General features: G+C 25.7%; 5 protein-coding genes across 5 annotated transcripts; 2 read left to right on the plus strand and 3 right to left on the minus strand.

The window, feature by feature from the left end:
• Positions 1 to 210: 210 nt before the first annotated feature.
• Positions 211 to 2,447, minus strand: LOC122860597. The gene is made up of 7 exons (XM_044164487.1): positions 2,201 to 2,447; positions 1,955 to 2,152; positions 1,553 to 1,776; positions 1,252 to 1,484; positions 880 to 1,160; positions 648 to 786; positions 211 to 559 (listed from the first exon to the last, which is right to left on the minus strand). Exons 1-7 carry the CDS (start codon positions 2,445 to 2,447, stop codon positions 211 to 213), a joined length of 1,671 nt encoding a protein of 556 aa, XP_044020422.1.
• Positions 2,448 to 6,960: 4,513 nt separating this feature from the next.
• LOC122860604 lies at positions 6,961 to 9,244 on the minus strand. The gene is made up of 7 exons (XM_044164499.1): positions 8,999 to 9,244; positions 8,632 to 8,887; positions 8,325 to 8,548; positions 8,003 to 8,256; positions 7,638 to 7,918; positions 7,406 to 7,544; positions 6,961 to 7,309 (listed from the first exon to the last, which is right to left on the minus strand). Exons 1-7 carry the CDS (start codon positions 9,242 to 9,244, stop codon positions 6,961 to 6,963), a joined length of 1,749 nt encoding a protein of 582 aa, XP_044020434.1.
• A 1,314-nt stretch (positions 9,245 to 10,558) lies between these two features.
• Positions 10,559 to 11,969, plus strand: LOC122851530 (lysM and putative peptidoglycan-binding domain-containing protein 3). Its single transcript, XM_044150811.1, has 3 exons — positions 10,559 to 10,769; positions 10,950 to 11,169; positions 11,243 to 11,969. Exons 1-3 carry the CDS (start codon positions 10,717 to 10,719, stop codon positions 11,768 to 11,770), a joined length of 801 nt encoding a protein of 266 aa, XP_044006746.1. The 5' UTR covers positions 10,559 to 10,716; the 3' UTR covers positions 11,771 to 11,969.
• A 224-nt stretch (positions 11,970 to 12,193) lies between these two features.
• Positions 12,194 to 12,864, plus strand: LOC122851537. The gene is made up of 2 exons (XM_044150824.1): positions 12,194 to 12,302; positions 12,381 to 12,864. The coding sequence occupies exons 1-2, from the start codon at positions 12,255 to 12,257 to the stop codon at positions 12,696 to 12,698; spliced, it is 366 nt and encodes a 121-aa protein (XP_044006759.1). The 5' UTR covers positions 12,194 to 12,254; the 3' UTR covers positions 12,699 to 12,864.
• A 1,646-nt stretch (positions 12,865 to 14,510) lies between these two features.
• On the minus strand, positions 14,511 to 16,141 carry LOC122851542 (40S ribosomal protein S11-like). Its single transcript, XM_044150836.1, has 5 exons — positions 16,008 to 16,141; positions 15,541 to 15,666; positions 15,152 to 15,357; positions 14,818 to 14,961; positions 14,511 to 14,618 (listed from the first exon to the last, which is right to left on the minus strand). The coding sequence occupies exons 1-4, from the start codon at positions 16,020 to 16,022 to the stop codon at positions 14,838 to 14,840; spliced, it is 471 nt and encodes a 156-aa protein (XP_044006771.1). The 5' UTR covers positions 16,023 to 16,141; the 3' UTR covers positions 14,511 to 14,618; positions 14,818 to 14,837.
• Positions 16,142 to 18,536: the final 2,395 nt, after the last annotated feature.

An 18,536-nucleotide genomic window follows, 5' to 3' on the forward strand; every position in this document is an offset into this window, starting at 1 on the left:
GGTGCTTTAGAGACATATAATATTTTTTTTAAACTTAAGTTATATTTTTTTTTTTTTGTTTGAGAATGAATAATGTAGTCATGTACTTTTTCGAATAAATTTATTCAACTAATGAAATAAGTTTATATACAATAAACAAACAGGACTTTTTCATTTAAATTACATAATTGTTTCAAAGTTGGTTTTTTTCAAAATGAAAAATGTAAACTTTCAACTATTTTGTAATCCGAATTCAGGGATTGTTATGTTCTGAATATTTAAAGTGTCAGGAAGTAATGGTGGATTCATATACATAGTTAAATTTATTGGATAAATTTTTAAAGAAATATATCCACCAGATGTACCATCAATCTGTCCTTTATGAAATAATTCAATCCCAGTAATTGGCAGGCTTGTTTCAGGTGCAATTTCTAAAAGATCGAAAAATGGAATAGTTGTTTGTGATGCATCCTTAATCAAGTCTGATGCTCTGATTTTAATAAGTTGATTTTCCTTAGAATCATGTGGATGTGTATTAAATTTAAGTGGATCATCAGGATTATTTAAAATCAATTCAGGTCTGAAATGTGTAAATTAAAAATTATATATTCAATTAAATAATTCGAATGTTTTATTATAGTAATAAATATAATTGAAATTTTTATTACAGCTTTTTGCATGATTGTTTTTTATATTTTCTTGTAGATGTTATGTTTCCATGTTGATAATTAAAACCAACATATTTTACTTCAAGCTTGAAACGTCTTTCTAAGCCTTTACCGAGATACTCATAGTTGAACCTCACAGCTAAAATTGTAATGATTTTTTTCTATAATTAACTGTTTTACTTTTTATTTTTTTTTTCGTTCACTTTGTGATATTTTCCAAATTCTTTTTTACCCGTCAATAAATGCTCTTCGTCAAGAGTTAGTTTTTGTAGACATATCGTTCTTGCATACAGATGATGTATAGAAACAAAATCTATATTTTCGCTCAATGAATGTCGCTTGCCATTTGAATCAATTGCAACGTTAGGAAAATTTTCATAATATTCAAAGGTCGGTAGTGGTATCCATCTTTCAGTTTTTTTATCAATTTCTCCATAAGGCAAAAGTTTACCTTCACGAAGCTGAATATGAATCATACGATCTTTTGCAACAAGTCTTGCACCAGTTGCTACCCTATACAAACAAATAATTATCCAGCAAATTATATTTTAAAGCTAAAACATGTTTATATATAATACTCAACATGTTATCGCTCGTTTGTGACCATAACAAACTGAAAGCTCGGATTGTATCGTTTCGAGTGTAAATACCATCATCAATGCAATCACAATAAACTGGAATTTGAATATTTTTAATGTAATCTGTATGGAAAATATTCATTCTATGGAATGGAAATGGTTCACATTCATAATTTGTATCACCGAAATTCATGGATTTCTCTGAATCTCTAACTATCATCCAATAATAATTTTTGGTACTTGTTAGATCTTTCTCGTTCTATATAAATTTTAGAATTTTTAATCATATTTCTTGTTGAAAATTTATAAAGATTGTTTTTAACTTACTCGATGACAATACTCGATAGTCAATGCTCTTTGACAATTTATAATCCATCCAGGACAAATTTTATCATATTCATGATTACTGTCACGGCAATTATTATGTATTTGACACATTCGAAAAGGATCTGGTATTTCCCATTCGGTAATTGTATCAGTTGGCTCAAAATGTTCTCTAAAGAGTACAATTTTGTAGAATACATTATCGAAAGCAGCATATGTTTTATGATCTTAAAAAACAACAGCATATTATTTTTTTTCAAATTATATATAGGTATATGTATACGAATATTAAATTAAATTAAATTAAATTTTTCGACCCACCTATCTTGGTTTCATTTCTTTTGTAATTTTCATCACATCGTCGAATGAAATTTCTAGCAAATTTCATTTTATTTCTAAACAAACTGGTATATTCAATGATACTTTTTATTCTTTCCATTTTTACTTCATTCAATTCATTAATAGCCTTATTATTTTCACGTCTCCACATATATGCAAAAGCCATTGCAGCCATGCTTTGAACCTCTGTATAAATAATTTGTTTATATAATAAAAATAATTCATGATGTGGCGTTATCTGATCCTCGTCACATTCAATCTTCTCTAATACATTATTAAACTTATCAAAAAAAGTTTGTTTTATCCTTTTACTTATTGGAAAAAAAAATTTTCTCAAGGTAAACAAGACTGATTGAGGATAATCAGAATCAAGAGATATCATCTGACTAGTTCTGCTTTGAAGATCCCATGTTTTATTTTTCTCTTCGGATTTTGCCCATCTTCGAGTTTCATTGTATAAAAAACTAATTCTATCAAAATTGCCATATAATTTTTCATACTGTCTTAAGTATTCTTGTTCTAATATATATTTTTCAATAGTACTTCCAATATTGTTCATTTTTAATGAAAGCATGTCGAGCTTTATTGCTATCATCTCTGAAAGTTGAGACATGCTTCTATCCATCTGATAAAGTGTGTCATCTGGTGTGAATTTTTCTTCTCCACCTAAATAAATTGTTGTTATAGTACCAAAAAAGTTGATTGTTTTAATTGCAAGTTGAAGGTATGATGCATGTTGAATCCTCGAAATGGCCAATAATATTAAAACAACAAAAAAATATTTATGATGCATATTCATAAAATATATGTTCACAATAAACAGTATAATTATCACTTTAAATACTGCTAAATAGTGTACAAATAACTTTTTAAATGGTATTCATAAAGATAAATATGAGTTAAGAGAGAAAAAACTTCAGCGTATTTCAAAGAACCACTATCACATGCCTATAAAATATTTAACTTCTCTTATTTTATTGCAAACTTTGATAAAATGTTTTTTAATGCTCTTAAAAAAAAGTCCATACGGTTGCAATCACAGTCATTACGTGTACTTGTCCCCATTGGTACACGTTAATTCATAATCTCGAATTTTTTAACTATAATATTTTATTTAAACCAGCTGTAATTTTGTTTTCTGTTTTCTTTTATTGCAAATAACTTAAATAATAGTCCTACATGATTTACCTTAGAACATTTTTGTTCTCTATTTTCTTTTTTTATTGTAAGAAGACTAACTTCAAGTGCCGCATTTTATTCGTCATTTCATTGGCTGACGCTAAACACATTTTTTTCATTGGCACACGTCGGCTTATGTACACACTACACATCACTACACATACATAATATTTATCGATCTATTATAAAAAAGACAATCGATTTTTTGTATTGATCCACCATTTTAGGCTCGATAAAACTCGCGCGATATTCGAAAATTTGTTTGTGTTTCGACACATTTTTATATACTAATAAAATATGCTTTATAAATAATACATTTAAAGATTTTTTTTTTTGAAGTGAAACTTCTTTAGAATGGGCAGTAAAAAAAAAAAAACAAAAGATGGATGCAACGAAAGTAACGGTATGAAGGTAAGTAATTTTAAATTATTTTTCATCTTGTTTTATTTATTTATTCCCTTGACAACGATACAAAAAAATTTGTTTAAAATTTTAGTTTCATGAAAGATTCAAGAGACAAAGGTGAATATTAAGGTTAAAACTTTTATTATATACAATATATACTTTATTATGTTATTTTTGATCAAATAATGAGTATTTAAAATTAATCTGTTAAATAAACAAATAATACACAAGATAATAGTTATTCAAGTGCTTGACATAATACGACAGCAACATCATAATCACAATACCAAACAACAATAAATAATATGTGGATGAAATGTGGTACCACGTGAACGTAAATATAGTAAAGATGGTATTTTAGATTGTATAGGATTTCAAGAAACAATTAATGACATTGAAATATTAGCAGAAAAATGTGACAAATGTACTGGTAATCCTAAATCAGTAAAAATTAAAATACGACGAGGTGCTATACCAATGTCTGATAATTTTGATAAGACTTGTAATGGTGGTTATAATAATATTTTTAAACAAATAATAAGTATCTAAAATAAATCTGTTAAATAAACAATTAATACACAAGATAGTGGTTATTCAAGTGCTTGACATAATACGACAGCAACATCATAATCACAATACCAAACAACAATAAATAATATGTGGATAAAATTTGGTACTACGTGAACGTAAAGATAGTGAAGATCGTATTTTAGATTGTATATAGGATTTCAAGAGACAATTGATGACATTAAAATATTATTAGAAACATGTGATAAATGTACTGGTAATCCTAAATCAGTAAAATTTAAAATACGACTAGATCTTATACCAATGTCTGGTAATTTTCATGAGACTTGTACTGGTGGTTGTAATAATATTTTTAATCAAATAATGAGTATTGAAAATGAATTTGTCAAATAAACAAATAAAACCCAAGATAGTGGTTATTCAAGTGCTTGACATAATACGACAGCAACATCATAATCACAATACCAAACAACAATAAATAATATGTGAATAAAATGTGGTACCACGTGAACGTTAAGATAGCAAAGATGGTAATTTAGATTGTATAGGATTTCAAGAGACAATTAATGACACTGAAATATTATCAAAAACATCTGATAAATGTACTGGTAATCCTAAATCAGTAAAATTTAAAATAGGACCAGGTGCTATACCAATGTCTGGTAATTTTCATGAGACTTGTACTGGTAGTTGTAATAATATTTTAAATCAAATAATGAGTATTTGAAATAAATCTGTTCAATAATCAAATAATACACAAGATAGTGGTTATTCAAGTGCTTGTGCTTGCCATGATCGAAATAAATTCAAGATCTTGAATGAATTTGTTAAGGACAAAAAAATGGAACAGATGATTAAATATTGAATCATCATCCAAACAACAACAACAGGAGTAAATAATAATTTAATAAATGATGTACCGAGTGGAAATCAAAATAACAATAACAATATTGATCATATATAAACAGCAGCAATCATAATAGAACAAATACATGGTGGCGGCGATGAAGCACCATCATGTGTTTGTGGTTAATTCGCTCATAAAAAAGATGTTAAAAAAATCGATCATTATTTGACATTAAATTTTTTTAACATCAAATAGTTCGTTTTGTTTTTTTTTTTTTTTTACGGAGGCTAGGAGCCATAGGCTCAGCCGCAGTCTTGAATTATTCGGCGAAAAGAAAAAAACGCTCATAACTTACGAACTAACTAACCGAGAGACTTCGTACCAGGCTCAAAAGAAGTGCATTAAAAAACTCTATCGCCCGCGTTATAGGTTTTTTGCTCTATTGATGATAGTTTTTGATCAAAAAACTAAAATGTAAATTTTGAAAAAATTTTTTTTTCTTACTTAAAAATTTGTGGTGTCTAAACTTTCCATCAGAGAGTATTTATCACCAAAGTTTTTTATTCGTGAATCTTTTCTGTTTTATATTTCATCATTCTTAAATTATTATTTATGTAATTTAAAATAGTACATACGTTTTCATGTGAAAATTTTACAAGTTATAAAAACGGCGCAATATATAACTCGACGCAAAATCATAGTAGAGACTTCGTATTAGGCTTAATTTTTGTGTCTCAAAAAACTCTATCGCCCGCTTTGCAAAATTCCTTTCCGTTTATAATAGTTTTTGAAAAAAAAAGAAAAAAACTATAAAATTAAAAGAAAAAAATTCTGATATTTAATTTTTTTTCTCGAAAACTGTTATTGAGAGAGAAAAAAACCCCTAATGCCGTTACTAGATTTTTTTGAGGCACATAATTTGAGCCTAATACGAACTTCCTATCTTGATTATAACAAAAGTTATGGCTCGCCGAAAAAAAAATAAAAAAAACGGACCAAAAAATGTCATCATAGAGTTGAAATAAAATGTTTATAAGGCTCCAAAAAAAGCTTTGAAAAACTCTATTGCCATTCTTTTAAATCTGAATAATGTTTTCGTTAATTAACGGTTAAAATATGTCTAAGCAATAAAAATAACAATGGCCCTAGCCGGAGTATTGAAAATTTTCAATTTTCAACAGGTAAGGCTGGCCACATGACCCAACAAATGTTACCAGGTCTTTTTTTTTTATTCAAATATTGAAGAGATAGCTACTAAATTAAAATTAAATTTATTTCCATTATAATTTGTATTGATTTTATTTATATTTTTCAGGCTGTAACATGTCAGATTACGAGGCTGAAATTGACTCAATATTCAAAAATATTGAAAGCTTAAGTCATCTAAAGTTGATATATCGGGAAAATATTAAAAGATATCATCCCGACAAAAATCCTGAAGATAAAAGAGCAACTGAAAAAACTCAGTATTTCATGAATATATACATAAAACAGAATGAATGTATACATAAAATAGTAATAGAAGTGTTCAGCTGACTAGTGGTTCAATAAATAAATATTTATATAAAATTATATTCTGTGTTAAGTTTTTAAATTAGAATTTCATTTACATAGAACCTTAATATTATAACTAATCAATAAATTTAAAAATTTCTATCATAATTGTTAATGACTGAATGAACATAATAGTTCACTCGGAATGAGAGCGAAAAAGACAACTAGTCAAAAATATATTAATGCAACGAGAGATCTTTCAATTACTATTTATTAGAATTACTAAAGAAGTTTCACTTCCCTGTGCGTACAATAACACACATCTTTTTAATAAATAGATTGCTTAGTTAACAAAAAAAATTATGAAAGAAATTTTAAATTTCATAATTGAACAAACAAGTATTTTATTTTTAGAGACATATAATATTTTTTTTAAACTTGAATTTATAATATTTTTTTTTTTTTTGTTTGAGAATGAATAATGTAGTCATGTACTTTTTCAAATAAATTTATTCAACTAATGAAATGAGTTTATATACAATAAACAAACAAGACTTTTTCATTTAAATTACATAATTGTTTCAAAGTTGGATTTTTTCAAAATGAAAAATGTAAACTTTTAACTATTTTGTAATCCAAATTCAGGGATAGTTATGTTCTGAATATTTAAAGTGTCAGGAAGTAATGGTGGATTCATATACATAGTTAGATTTATTGGATAAATTTTTAAAGAAACATATCCACCAGATGTACCATCAATCTGTCCTTTGTGAAATAATTCAATCCCAGTAATTGGTAGGCTCGTTTCGGGTGCAATTTCTGAAAGATCAAAAAATGGAATAGTTGATTGTGATGCATCCTTAATCAAGTCTGATGCTCTGATAGTAATAAATTGATCTTCCTTAGAATCATGTGGATGTGTATTAAATTTAAGTGGATCATCAGGATTATTTAAAATCAATTCAGGTCTGAAATGTGTAAATTAATTAAGTAAATTAATACATATTCAGTTAAATAATTGAAATGTTTTGTTATAGTATAAATATAGTTTGAATTTATATTACAGCTTTCTGCATGATTTTTCTTCATATTTTCTTTCAGTAGTTATATTTCCATATTGATAATTGAAACCAACATATTTTACTTCGAGCTTGAAACGTCTTTCTAAGCCTTTACCGAGATACTCATAGTTGAACCTCACACCTAAAATTGTAATGATTTTTTTCTATAATTAACTGTTTTACTTTTTATTTTTTTTTTCGTTCACTTTGTGATATTTTACAATTTCTTTTTTACCCGTCAATAAATGCTCTTCGTCAATAGTCAGTTTTTGTAGACATATCGTTCTTGCATACAGATGATGTATAGAAACAAAATCTATATTTTCGCTCAATGAATGTCGCTTGCCATTTGAATCAATTGCCACGTTAGGAAAATTCTCATAATATTCAAAGGTTGGTAGTGGTATCCATCTCTCAGTTTTTTTATCAATTTCTCCATAAGGCAAAAGTTTACCTTCACGAAGCTGAATATGAATCATACGATCTTGAGCAACGAGTCTTGCACCAGTTGCTACCCTATACAAACAAATAATTATCCAGCAAATTATATTCTGAATGAAAATTATAATTTAAAAAAAAAATTGAGGATGTATACTCAACATGTTATCACTTGTTTGTGACCACAACAAACTTAAACCTCGTATAGTTTTGTTTCTAGTGTAAATACTATCATCAATGCAATCACAATAAACTGGAATTTGAATATTTTTAATGTAATCTGTATGGAAAATATTCATTCTATGGAATGAAAATGGCTCGCATGCATGATTTGTATTACCGAAATTCATGGATTTCTCTAAATTTCTAACTATCATCCAATAATATTTTTTAGTACTTGTTTGATCTTCTTCGTTCTATATAAATTTTATAATTTTTAATCATATTTCTTGTTGAAAATTTATGAAGATTAGTCTTAACTTACTCGTTGACAATACTCGATAGTTAATGCTCTTCGACAATTTATAATCCATCCAGGACAAATATCATCATATCTATGTTTTTCGTCATCACAATCATTGTGTATTTGACACAATCGAAAAGGATCTGGTATTTCCCATTCGGTAATTGTATCAGTTGGCTCAAAATGTTCTCTAAAGAGTACAATTGTGTGAAACATATTGTTGAAAGAAGCATAAGTCTTATTGCCTTTAAAAACAACACCGTATTATATTTTTATTTAATTTTTAAATTATATACGAATAAATATTAAATTTCATTTTTATACCTACCTATCATGTTTTTATTTCCTTTGTAATTTGCTTCACATCGTCGAATAAAATTTCTAGCAATTTTCATTTTATTTTTAAACAAACTGGTATATTCAATGATACTTTTTATTCTTTCCATTTTTACTTCATTCAATTCATTAATAGCCTTATCATTTTCATTTCTCCACATATATGCAAAAGCCATTGCAGCCATGCTTTGAACTTCTGTATAAATAATTTGTTTATATAATGAAAATAATTCATGATGTGGCGTTATCTGATCCTCGTCACATTTAATCTTCACTAACACATCATTAAACTTTTCAAAAAAAGTTTGTTTTCTCCTTTTATTTATTCGAAAAAAAAATTTTCTCAAGTCAAACAAGACTGATTGAGGATAATCAGAATCAAGAGATATCATTTGATTAGTTCTGCTTTGAAGATCCCATGTTTTATTTTTCTCTTCAGATTTTGCCCATCTTCGAGTTTCATTGTATAAAAAACCAATTCTATCAAAATTGTCCCATAATTTTTCATACTGTCTCGAGTATTCTTGTTCCAATATATAATTTTCAATATTACTTCCGATATTGTTCATTTGCAAAGTAAGCTCATCGAGTTTCATTGCAATCATCTCGGAAAAATTAGATATACTTTTATCTACTCGATCAAGTCTGACATCTGATTTAAATTTTTCTTCTACACCTAAATAAATTGTTGTTATACTACCAAAAAAGTTTATTGTTTCAATTGCAAGTTGCAGGTATGATGCATGCTGAATTCTTGAAATTGCAAGTAATATTAAAACAACAAAAAAATAATTATAATGCATTTTCAAAAAATATATGTTCACAAAGAACCGTATAATTATATCACTTTAAATATTGTTAAATACTGTACAACTAAATTTTTAGATGATACATTAAGATATATCCAAGTTAAGAGAGAAACAACTTCAGCGTATCAGGAGACCCGGTAGGGTCTCGCCTCAATTTTAGAAAGAAAAAAATATATATTTAATTTAATATTTAATTTTTTTTATTTTATTGCAAACTTTGATGAAATGTTTTTTCAATGATCTCAAAAAAATAATAAAGATGGTTCAATCACATTAATTACTTGTACCTGTCATCATTGGTACACGTTATTTCATGATCTCGCAATATTTACATAAGATTTTTAAGGTAATTCAGCTGTAATTTTTGTTCTCTATCTTATTCTATTACAAATAAGTTATTTGCTATGAAATAAGATAAAGAACAAAAATTACAGTTGGTTCAACTTAAAAAATCAAAGTTAAATAATGGAAGACTATTTGTTTTCTAACAAAAAAAAAAAAAAAAAAGCTTTATCTTTTAACTGTTACCTAATATTATATGTAAAGATAATGGAATGTATAATATTTCTGAAGTGGTATCACGTTTAAATATTATATAAATGTTCATAATATTTTTCAATTTTAATGTTACCAAATTAAAGTAGATTGTTATTTCAAATTATTGTTAGTTAAATTTAATTATTTTTTAATATGAATCAAACATTAAACATATAATTATTAATTATTTAAAAAATTCCATTTGCGTGTAAATTTTCAATTAAGCTACGCATGCGCACACATAGAAACTGCCCTAGTTTTAGGTCGCCGAGATCTTTGACTGGTTTCACTCCTTGATTTTAGGTAATAGATCGTCAATTATGCAAAATTTCCGTTTAAATCTTACAAGAAATCATGCAAGAGAACGTTTATTAAATGATACGAGAATTTTTCTTTGTGTATCAATGAAAATATATCCTTAAAACAGCTTGAGTGAAAACGAGCCTTAATAAAACTTTAACGTTGAAAAATTAACATTACTCTGCGCATGACACTGCGCAACGACAAGTGATTTCTTAGAAATTAATTGTAAACAATGCAAGTTTCGTACTTTCGTAATTTTGTACATATGTGTCTTAAGGTCTTGTGTTGATTGAATTGACAGATGAGATCATCTGTATTAAACTCAAAAATTAATTCATCATTTAGTTCAAATGGTACTTGTCTATAATATCAATTGATGTTTTTTTTTTTCATGATATTATAGTTTGTCTAACAACTTGACTATTTAAATGATCAATATGAGGAAAAAATCAACTTCTGAAATCACTGATAAGTCCAACAGGTGAGTTAAAAAATTTTATACAGCTGTTTAAATATAAATAAAGAATAATATTATTGTTTTTTTTATTGAGTTAAAATGTTTTTTAGATATTAATCATTCATGATGATTTATCAATAATATAGAAATAAGGAAAATAAATATTTTAATAAATTTTATAATTTTATTTTTGATGATATTTAGACCAAGTGTTTATCAAAGAGGAAATAACCAGACACCAGACAGTTCACCACATTATGTATTTGTTTATGATGATGATGATGAGGATAATAGTGATGAAGAAACAATAATTCTTCAACTTCGTAGCCAGCCAAAGACTCAGCCAAGAAAAATTGAAGTTATAAATGTGTCATTAACAAGTGATGATACACTTCAGTCACTTTCATTGAGATATCGTTGTACTGTAAGCATAAATAATTTAATTTGTACTTTAATTAGATTTATCAATAATTTAAATATTTTTTTTTCATTTTAAGATATCAGAATTGAAAAGAATCAATAATATTCATAGAGAAAATGAAATATTTGCAAGACGTACAATTAAAGTACCAGTTCAACCATATTCATTTTTAACTGAAACAAATGCTACAGATTTATTAGGTATTGATGATAAAGCACCAGAATTATTAGAAAAAAATGATAATCTATCAAATGATCAAGAAATAATGAACATGAAAGATAATCAAACAACATTATTTTCAAAACCAAATGATGATATTAATAGTGTAATATTAAATTCAATTTGTGAACCATTGACTGCTACATTATCATGTCATGATGATGTTGAAGATGATGCTAATGATGAAGAAGATGATCAGTTGCTATTATTATCATCATCAACTGATAGTAATGTTACAAATGACTTGTTATTTTCTTGTTCTGGTGCTGATTGGGGACTTTCTTGGCGACAATTAATTGTTGTATCACTTCTTTTGAGCTTTGCTGGACCTGTTATTTATATTTTATATATTGCTGAAAATTCACAAAGACATATTAAAACGTGAAATAGATTGTACTGCTATTTAATTGTTTATAAGCATAGGAATTAATTGATATTTTTTGAAACTCATTTGTACTATCTTGTATTTTGTTTTGTTTTAGTTGAAGATTTTAATCAGTGCCTTTTTTAAAAGTACCTGAAAATAATTGTGATTGACAGTTTATACAACATAAAAACAATTGAGCTAATAATATATTTTTACAAGTAGATGAATTTTAAATATTAAAAACAAATTTATTTATAAATACAAGAGTATTGTTGCATATTGAAAATGTAATTTTAACTCATAAATATTTTTTAAAATATATATTTATAAAAATTATAATAAAGTTTATAAAATTATTTACAATAATTATTTTAAAAAGTAAAATTGACATAATAGTTTATTTATTGTTGTGTTTATACTTGGTGACGTTGGCTATTTTCAAACATTTTTTTTTTTTTTTCAATGATTGTGATAACACAAGTTGAAGTAGAACAAGCAGAAAATGAATTGGCATGCTGTTGTATTGTTGGCCTTGCCTTCACTAGTATTAGTAAGTTATTATTTTTATTTTGCATCTGTTTAATTTAAAAGTTTAATAGAAATTTATTGATAATTTAAAAATTGGTAGATTTCTTGTGATGATGTTGGAAATGATATTAGAGCCCAAGTACCAGTTGATTTTGCAGCAAATTTAATAAGATTTCATAGATTGAATAGTCAAGAGACGAATAATAAATTGATTAAAATTGTGATTCAAGATTCTGATTGTAAAGTTGAAAACTCAAATAACCATGGCTATAATTTTCGTAGATTTTCACCATGTTTTTATAGTTCAAGATTTTATCAAGCTGGTGGAAAACCTTGGTATTGGTCAAATGATATCAAACCATTGAAGTGGAACGAACTGAATGACTATTTTGAGACTAATAAAAAAGCTAAATTGTGAATAAAAATACTACTATTTTATATACTACATATAAAATTATTTAGTTTAAACAAAAACTGGTAGATAATATTTTACAACAAAAATATCTCCACTAGCAAGTAAAAAAATAAATAAATCATATATTTATACGAAAACGTTTGATAATTATCTTGGCAATAATATATAATAATAAATTCAAAAAAATAAAATAAAAAAAAGCAAACATTTCATAGAATATTTTAAAGGTAAATATTAAAAAAATTAAATTTGAAATAATAATAACATTGAGTCATTACAATACGATGATTAATTAATTTATTTTTAAATTAATTAATTTCCAATTTATCCAACATGTATAATAATAGTAAATTTAAAAAAATAAATAAATTATTAAATGCAATATTTATTTATTTATTTTTTTTCATATATACTCTTGTCATGATAATTTTTTTTAAACATTTAAAATAGTCATTATTATGTTTATATATGTTACTGTGCTTTTATAATTTTTATAATGATAAATTTCAATTTCAAATACCTCATGTGTCTTCAATATCAATATACACCCTGCAGGATGTTTATTTTATTTTATCAATCGTTATTTTTTCATCCTGACATCATTGCACCCTCTAAGAAAACTTTTGATCCTGTTAATAATGACCATTTAAATCTTTCAACATATATTCACCTTGATATCCTTGTTCAGCCTCAGGAAGACCAGTTGATGAATCACAATCTTTGGCAACATATTTAAGTGTTGTTGGAGTTGTTGCAACACCAGCATTAACATCATCTGGATATTGTAAAACTGTATAAGTTGTACCAGTTTCATTAAAAGCTAATTTAACACATGTTATTTAACATATTAATTCATAACCCTTTGGAGGTTTCGCAGTAACACTAACACCTTGTTGTGGTCTTGATGTTAATTGTGTTTCAGCTTGTGTTGGTTCTTCAATAACTTATGCTGTTGGTATCTATAAAATTGAAATTAAAATTAAATAATCAAATGGTGTATCTATATTACTATTGACATATTTAAGAAGTGCTCTTTCAAGACTTGGTGTTGGATGTATCAACATATTAATATTTGAATCATTATTTTTTTGTTGTGATAAAATTGTACAATAATAAGCAGCTCTATCTCTAACTTCATCACCAGACTTTAATTGACAACGTGATCAAAGAACAAGTACACTTGGTAATAAATCTGGACATGCAGCAGCAAAACTAGCAAGTGCTGTAACAGCAGCAGCAGCTCTGAGACTAGCTCTTTCTAGTATAACACAATTATAAATAAATCTTCTGTATCTTGATGGATTTCAAGAACTTGATCTTTCTTCTCCTAATATGTAAATGTTTCATTAAACGATCAACTGAACTTTCAGCTCCAGCTTCAAATAATGTTGTTATTCCAAGTGTTGCTATTGATTTATTTGATTCAGTTCTTAAATTTTCAAGATCTAAATTACATGCTGTAACAGCTGTTGGATGTGTCATTACAACTTTATTTAATGTACGTACTGCAGCAAATCTTAATGCTGGTTTTGATGAACTACGAAAATGTTGTAATACTGATATTGCTGGTGCAATTTCACTTAGACCACTTCTTGCTGAATCAACAATAACATGTGCTGCTTTATAAACAACAATTTCTAATTTATGTCATAAGTATGATTCAATAAATTCCATTCAATTAATTCATTTGATTCATTTATTAATTTTGCAACTAGACCTTGCTTGATAACTCAAAGTATATCTGTCATCAAATGACTAAAAATTTTAAATACTAAAAAATAAAAATTAATAAGAAAATAAAAACACTTTTTTTTAAAATTTTTGTTATTTGGCTAATTTTATTAATTTACTTGAGATAACATAAGAAAATATTGTATCAAAATTGGTAAGATGTTTCAAGTAGATGTTGACGCTCAATTTAACCTGAAACAAAAATTAAAATTTTCCAAAATTAATTACATATTTTAAAATAAATATTAATAATGTATTTTGATATATTTTGAAAAATCAGTAGACGATATTGTCGTTCATATTTTATTTCTCCGAAGACCGTCGTCAAACTCATCATTTAAAATATTTTAATGACTAAATTATAAATCTAAATTAATTTATATTTAATTACCATTTGTTATTTCATTGTAATTAGAATTTTTTGAAGCTTTTCTTTTGTCCTGATCCCTTGGTAACCTTGAGTACATTGAAACGAACTGTTTTACTAAGGGGTCTGCATTCTCCAATGGTGACAACATCACCAATTTCAACATCTCTGTAATAACAAGCAAACAATCATCAATTAATTAATTGTTATTTAAAAATAAAAAACAATACAATCATTAAATATATTTATGCTAAATCAGAATACGATTATTGTCTTCACATTGTTTATCAGAAGACCGTCGTAGATATCATCATATTAATAACAGTTAATATTAATTTATAAAATTGTCAATGATTACCTGAAACATGGTGACAAATGTACACTCATGTTACGATGTCTTTTTTCAAAACGTGTATATTTTCTAATATAATGAAGATAATCTCTACGGATGACGATGGTACGTTGCATCTTCATTTTTTGGACAACACCAGTCAAGATACGTCCACGAATTGACACATTGCCAGTGAATGGACATTTTTTGTCAATGTAACCACCTTCAAGAGCCTGTTAAATAAACAATAAAAAATTTAATTCAAGTTTCAAGTTTATTTAATAAATTAACTAATTATATTTTACATTTATCAGTAGACGATTAAGTTGGCTTCATGGTTTTTCTTCAGAAGACCGTCGTCAGTATCATCATTTTAAAAATAATTATAATATTAAATATATTTATAAATTAATTACCTCACGTGGAGTCTTGAAACCAAGACCAACATTACGAGTGTAACGTGGAGTTTTCAATGATTTAGAACCAGTTCCCTTTTTACGGTTAAGGAAAACTGTTGGTTGCTTTTGAAAAGCACGTTCAGTCTGTAAAATTAAAATAAAAAAAAAATATTATTATTGAAAATTTAATGTCAAAATTAATAATTTAAATTATTAATTAATAATATTGAAATATTTAATTATTTTTAAAAATTAATTAACTCAATATAAAAACGTGGTTTTATACTTGTCAGTAGGCATAATCAATTTTGAGGTTATGTAATATTTAACTTTAAATTACTCCATAAATTTAATTAAAATGAACCACTTTTTTTATTTTATATTATTAATTAATAGTTGAAATTACTTTATAGGTGATAATTTATGTTACACTTGATTTAATTTCACTTTATTATTAATTCAATTTTCACACAGTTAAAACGTACCTGATGGTCAGCCATCGTTGATGGTAAAAGAAAGAGAGCGCGGTTGCCGGTTTGGGACTAATTTTGCATCCCGGTCTTCTAATCGCACGGCGTCGTGAATATAGAATAATAATCAGGTGGAATATTTTGACCAATTTTGACGTTGAATTCAGTTGAATTATTTACAAAAGTTTTATTTTTTTTTAATGTCATTTTAATATTTTCAATAGCAGCTCCAATTTCAACATTAATAATTGTTGTTTGTCTACCTTGTGGTGGTGTTGTTGTTACTGATAAATCTAATCCGTGTAAATTAATTCCATTATTATCATTTGAATGATCTTTTTGAGTCAAAAATAAATCTAATGATGATGAATTTAATGATTGTAATACCTTTCATTATTGATGAATTAATATTTTTATTAATATTATTATTTCTTTTTCAATTTCGTTTATTCGACGTTTCATTAACATAACTGTTGGATTTTTATTGTCATTAACACTAGCATAACCACTTGACAAACCATCTTCTAATACTGCCATACTTGTTTCATTTAATAGGTATTTAAAATAATTATGGATCTTATTTAATAAACAAGTCCTGTCACACCTTCATTATAATCAAGTATTTTTAAAAATTTACTCTAAGATTTTGGTGGTTAGATTTACACAAGTGTGGCAGCCGTGACAGCAGACGGTAAGCTGTAAGCGCCGCTTGACGGTGATCATTTGAATTAACGCAGTCTCTAAAAAAAGCCGGTAATATCAGTTTCTATTTTATTGACAATTTTAGTACCTCATTTTGTCGCTAGACAATAAAAAAAATGTCGGAAAATTCAAATTGAAATACACAAAAATGATTTTTATTAAAAAAATTTTTTTTTTTAATATTAATTAATTCATTAGCAATTAAAACAATAATTGATTGAAAAAGAAAACATGTATTTTTTAAATATCTCATGAATACAATTGACCTGTTGAGAAAGAATTTGTTAAAAAATTATTTTTACAATTAATATTAAAATCATAAAAATATATTTATAAAAATATTTCGTTTTTTTTTATTAATATAAATGATTTTTTCACACATAAATCATCAGAATTCTCAATTAATTATCGCAATTATTATTACGTCTAGAAAAATAAAAAATAACCATATATAATATTAAACTCATAGGAAATTACATAAATTTCTAGGGGTCAAAGTCTTATATTCCAAACTGTATACAAGCAAATATCTTCTCATTAATTTGTCGGACGATAGAGTATTCATGAAGACTAACAATGTCTTCATATATACATATAAAATAACTACATTAAATAAATAAAATAAATATTATTTTTATATTTTAATTTACACTTGTGTCAAGTTTTTTAAATCATTAATTTTATTGAGTTAAAAAGTGTGTGCTGACAAAAACCTATATTTTTCTCAATTTTTTTATTTCATTTTTAATATCAAGAAACCTCCGTTAGATCTAAAAATATATATTTATTTTTATTCAATTACAAATTATTCTGACATTTCAATTAATCATTTATAAAAAAAAAACGTTACAATTATTGGTATGGATTTTTCAAAAGAATATTTTTAAGGATGGATAGAATTTCGTTGATATAGATAATAAAAATATATGATTTAAAAAACAAAGTGCATTGTTGAAATGAGAGGGAGAATATGAAGGTGGACAGTTTTGTGTGTGTGTAAAATGTAAATGTATTAATATATCAAGTGGGAGTTGCGTGTACCGTTATCAAGTTAGACTATTATATGCCAAGAAGACCAAAGGGCTCGGTACACACGAGGGGGTCACATTGACATCATAGATCAGTGCATGCTCAAATGTCATTAATCAAAGACATTTTTTTTTTTAAATTAATTTATCTATTTTTAATTACTATTGTTAATTAACTTTTGTCGAAATTCTCTGTATAGAAAAGCGTTTTCGAAATTAGTTTGATACTTTTTGTTTCGATGAAGTTTTATCGTCAATAAATTTAAAATATTTGTAAAAAATTAACAATATTATTTAAAAATTTATCTTAAATTTATTATTAAAATATTTTCATTCTGTTTTTATTATTATTATTAATTAACAATTGTCAAATTTTAATACACTTAGTATAAAAAAAAAAAAACGAAAATTAAAATTTCCATATTTTTTACTCCAAATGTAATTTTAAATGTTAAATTTTTGTAAAAAAAAAAAAATACATTATATTAGTTATTATTATTAAATAATTTTTTTTTTTTTTTTTGACTATAACAATGAAAGTATTTTAATAATAATTACACTTTCACTGTTAAAAAACAAAATTGAGTTGACCAAAAAATCCTAAAAAAATCACGCAATCAACTTTTACTTTTGTTTTTAAATAAAAAATAATAAAAATTAAATTTATAAATTGAAAAATAAATTACAGTAAAGTTATTAATTTTAAAATAATATAATTAGCTATTATTTAATTATATTATTGGTGTTGATTAATTTATAAATTTTTTTTTTTCAAATAAAATTTTTAAATATGTTTTTTCATTTATTTGTTAAT

This window comes from Aphidius gifuensis, linkage group LG1 (genome assembly GCF_014905175.1).
Source record: "Aphidius gifuensis isolate YNYX2018 linkage group LG1, ASM1490517v1, whole genome shotgun sequence".
NCBI lineage: Eukaryota > Metazoa > Arthropoda > Insecta > Hymenoptera > Braconidae > Aphidius > Aphidius gifuensis.

Coding starts and splice junctions, on each gene's coding strand:
- LOC122860597 (XM_044164487.1), bottom strand. CDS start 2,447: ATGAACAATATTGGAAGTACTATTGAAAAATATATATTAGAACAAGAA. Junction 2,153..2,200: donor AAAATTTTTTTTTCCAATAA/GTAAAAGGATAA, acceptor ATAATGTATTAG/AGAAGATTGAATGTGACGAG. Junction 560..647: donor AAACAATCATGCAAAAAGCT/GTAATAAAAATT, acceptor TACACATTTCAG/ACCTGAATTGATTTTAAATA.
- LOC122860604 (XM_044164499.1), bottom strand. CDS start 9,244: ATGATTGCAATGAAACTCGATGAGCTTACTTTGCAAATGAACAATATC. Junction 8,257..8,324: donor CTATCGAGTATTGTCAACGA/GTAAGTTAAGAC, acceptor AAATTTATATAG/AACGAAGAAGATCAAACAAG. Junction 7,919..8,002: donor TCACAAACAAGTGATAACAT/GTTGAGTATACA, acceptor TTGTTTGTATAG/GGTAGCAACTGGTGCAAGAC.
- LOC122851530 (XM_044150811.1), top strand. CDS start 10,717: ATGATCAATATGAGGAAAAAATCAACTTCTGAAATCACTGATAAGTCC. Junction 10,770..10,949: donor ATCACTGATAAGTCCAACAG/GTGAGTTAAAAA, acceptor GATGATATTTAG/ACCAAGTGTTTATCAAAGAG. Junction 11,170..11,242: donor CATTGAGATATCGTTGTACT/GTAAGCATAAAT, acceptor TTTCATTTTAAG/ATATCAGAATTGAAAAGAAT.
- LOC122851537 (XM_044150824.1), top strand. CDS start 12,255: ATGAATTGGCATGCTGTTGTATTGTTGGCCTTGCCTTCACTAGTATTA. Junction 12,303..12,380: donor CCTTGCCTTCACTAGTATTA/GTAAGTTATTAT, acceptor AAAAATTGGTAG/ATTTCTTGTGATGATGTTGG.
- LOC122851542 (XM_044150836.1), bottom strand. Junction 15,358..15,540: donor GTTTCAAGACTCCACGTGAG/GTAATTAATTTA, acceptor TTTATTTAACAG/GCTCTTGAAGGTGGTTACAT. Junction 14,962..15,151: donor CATTTGTCACCATGTTTCAG/GTAATCATTGAC, acceptor TTGTTATTACAG/AGATGTTGAAATTGGTGATG.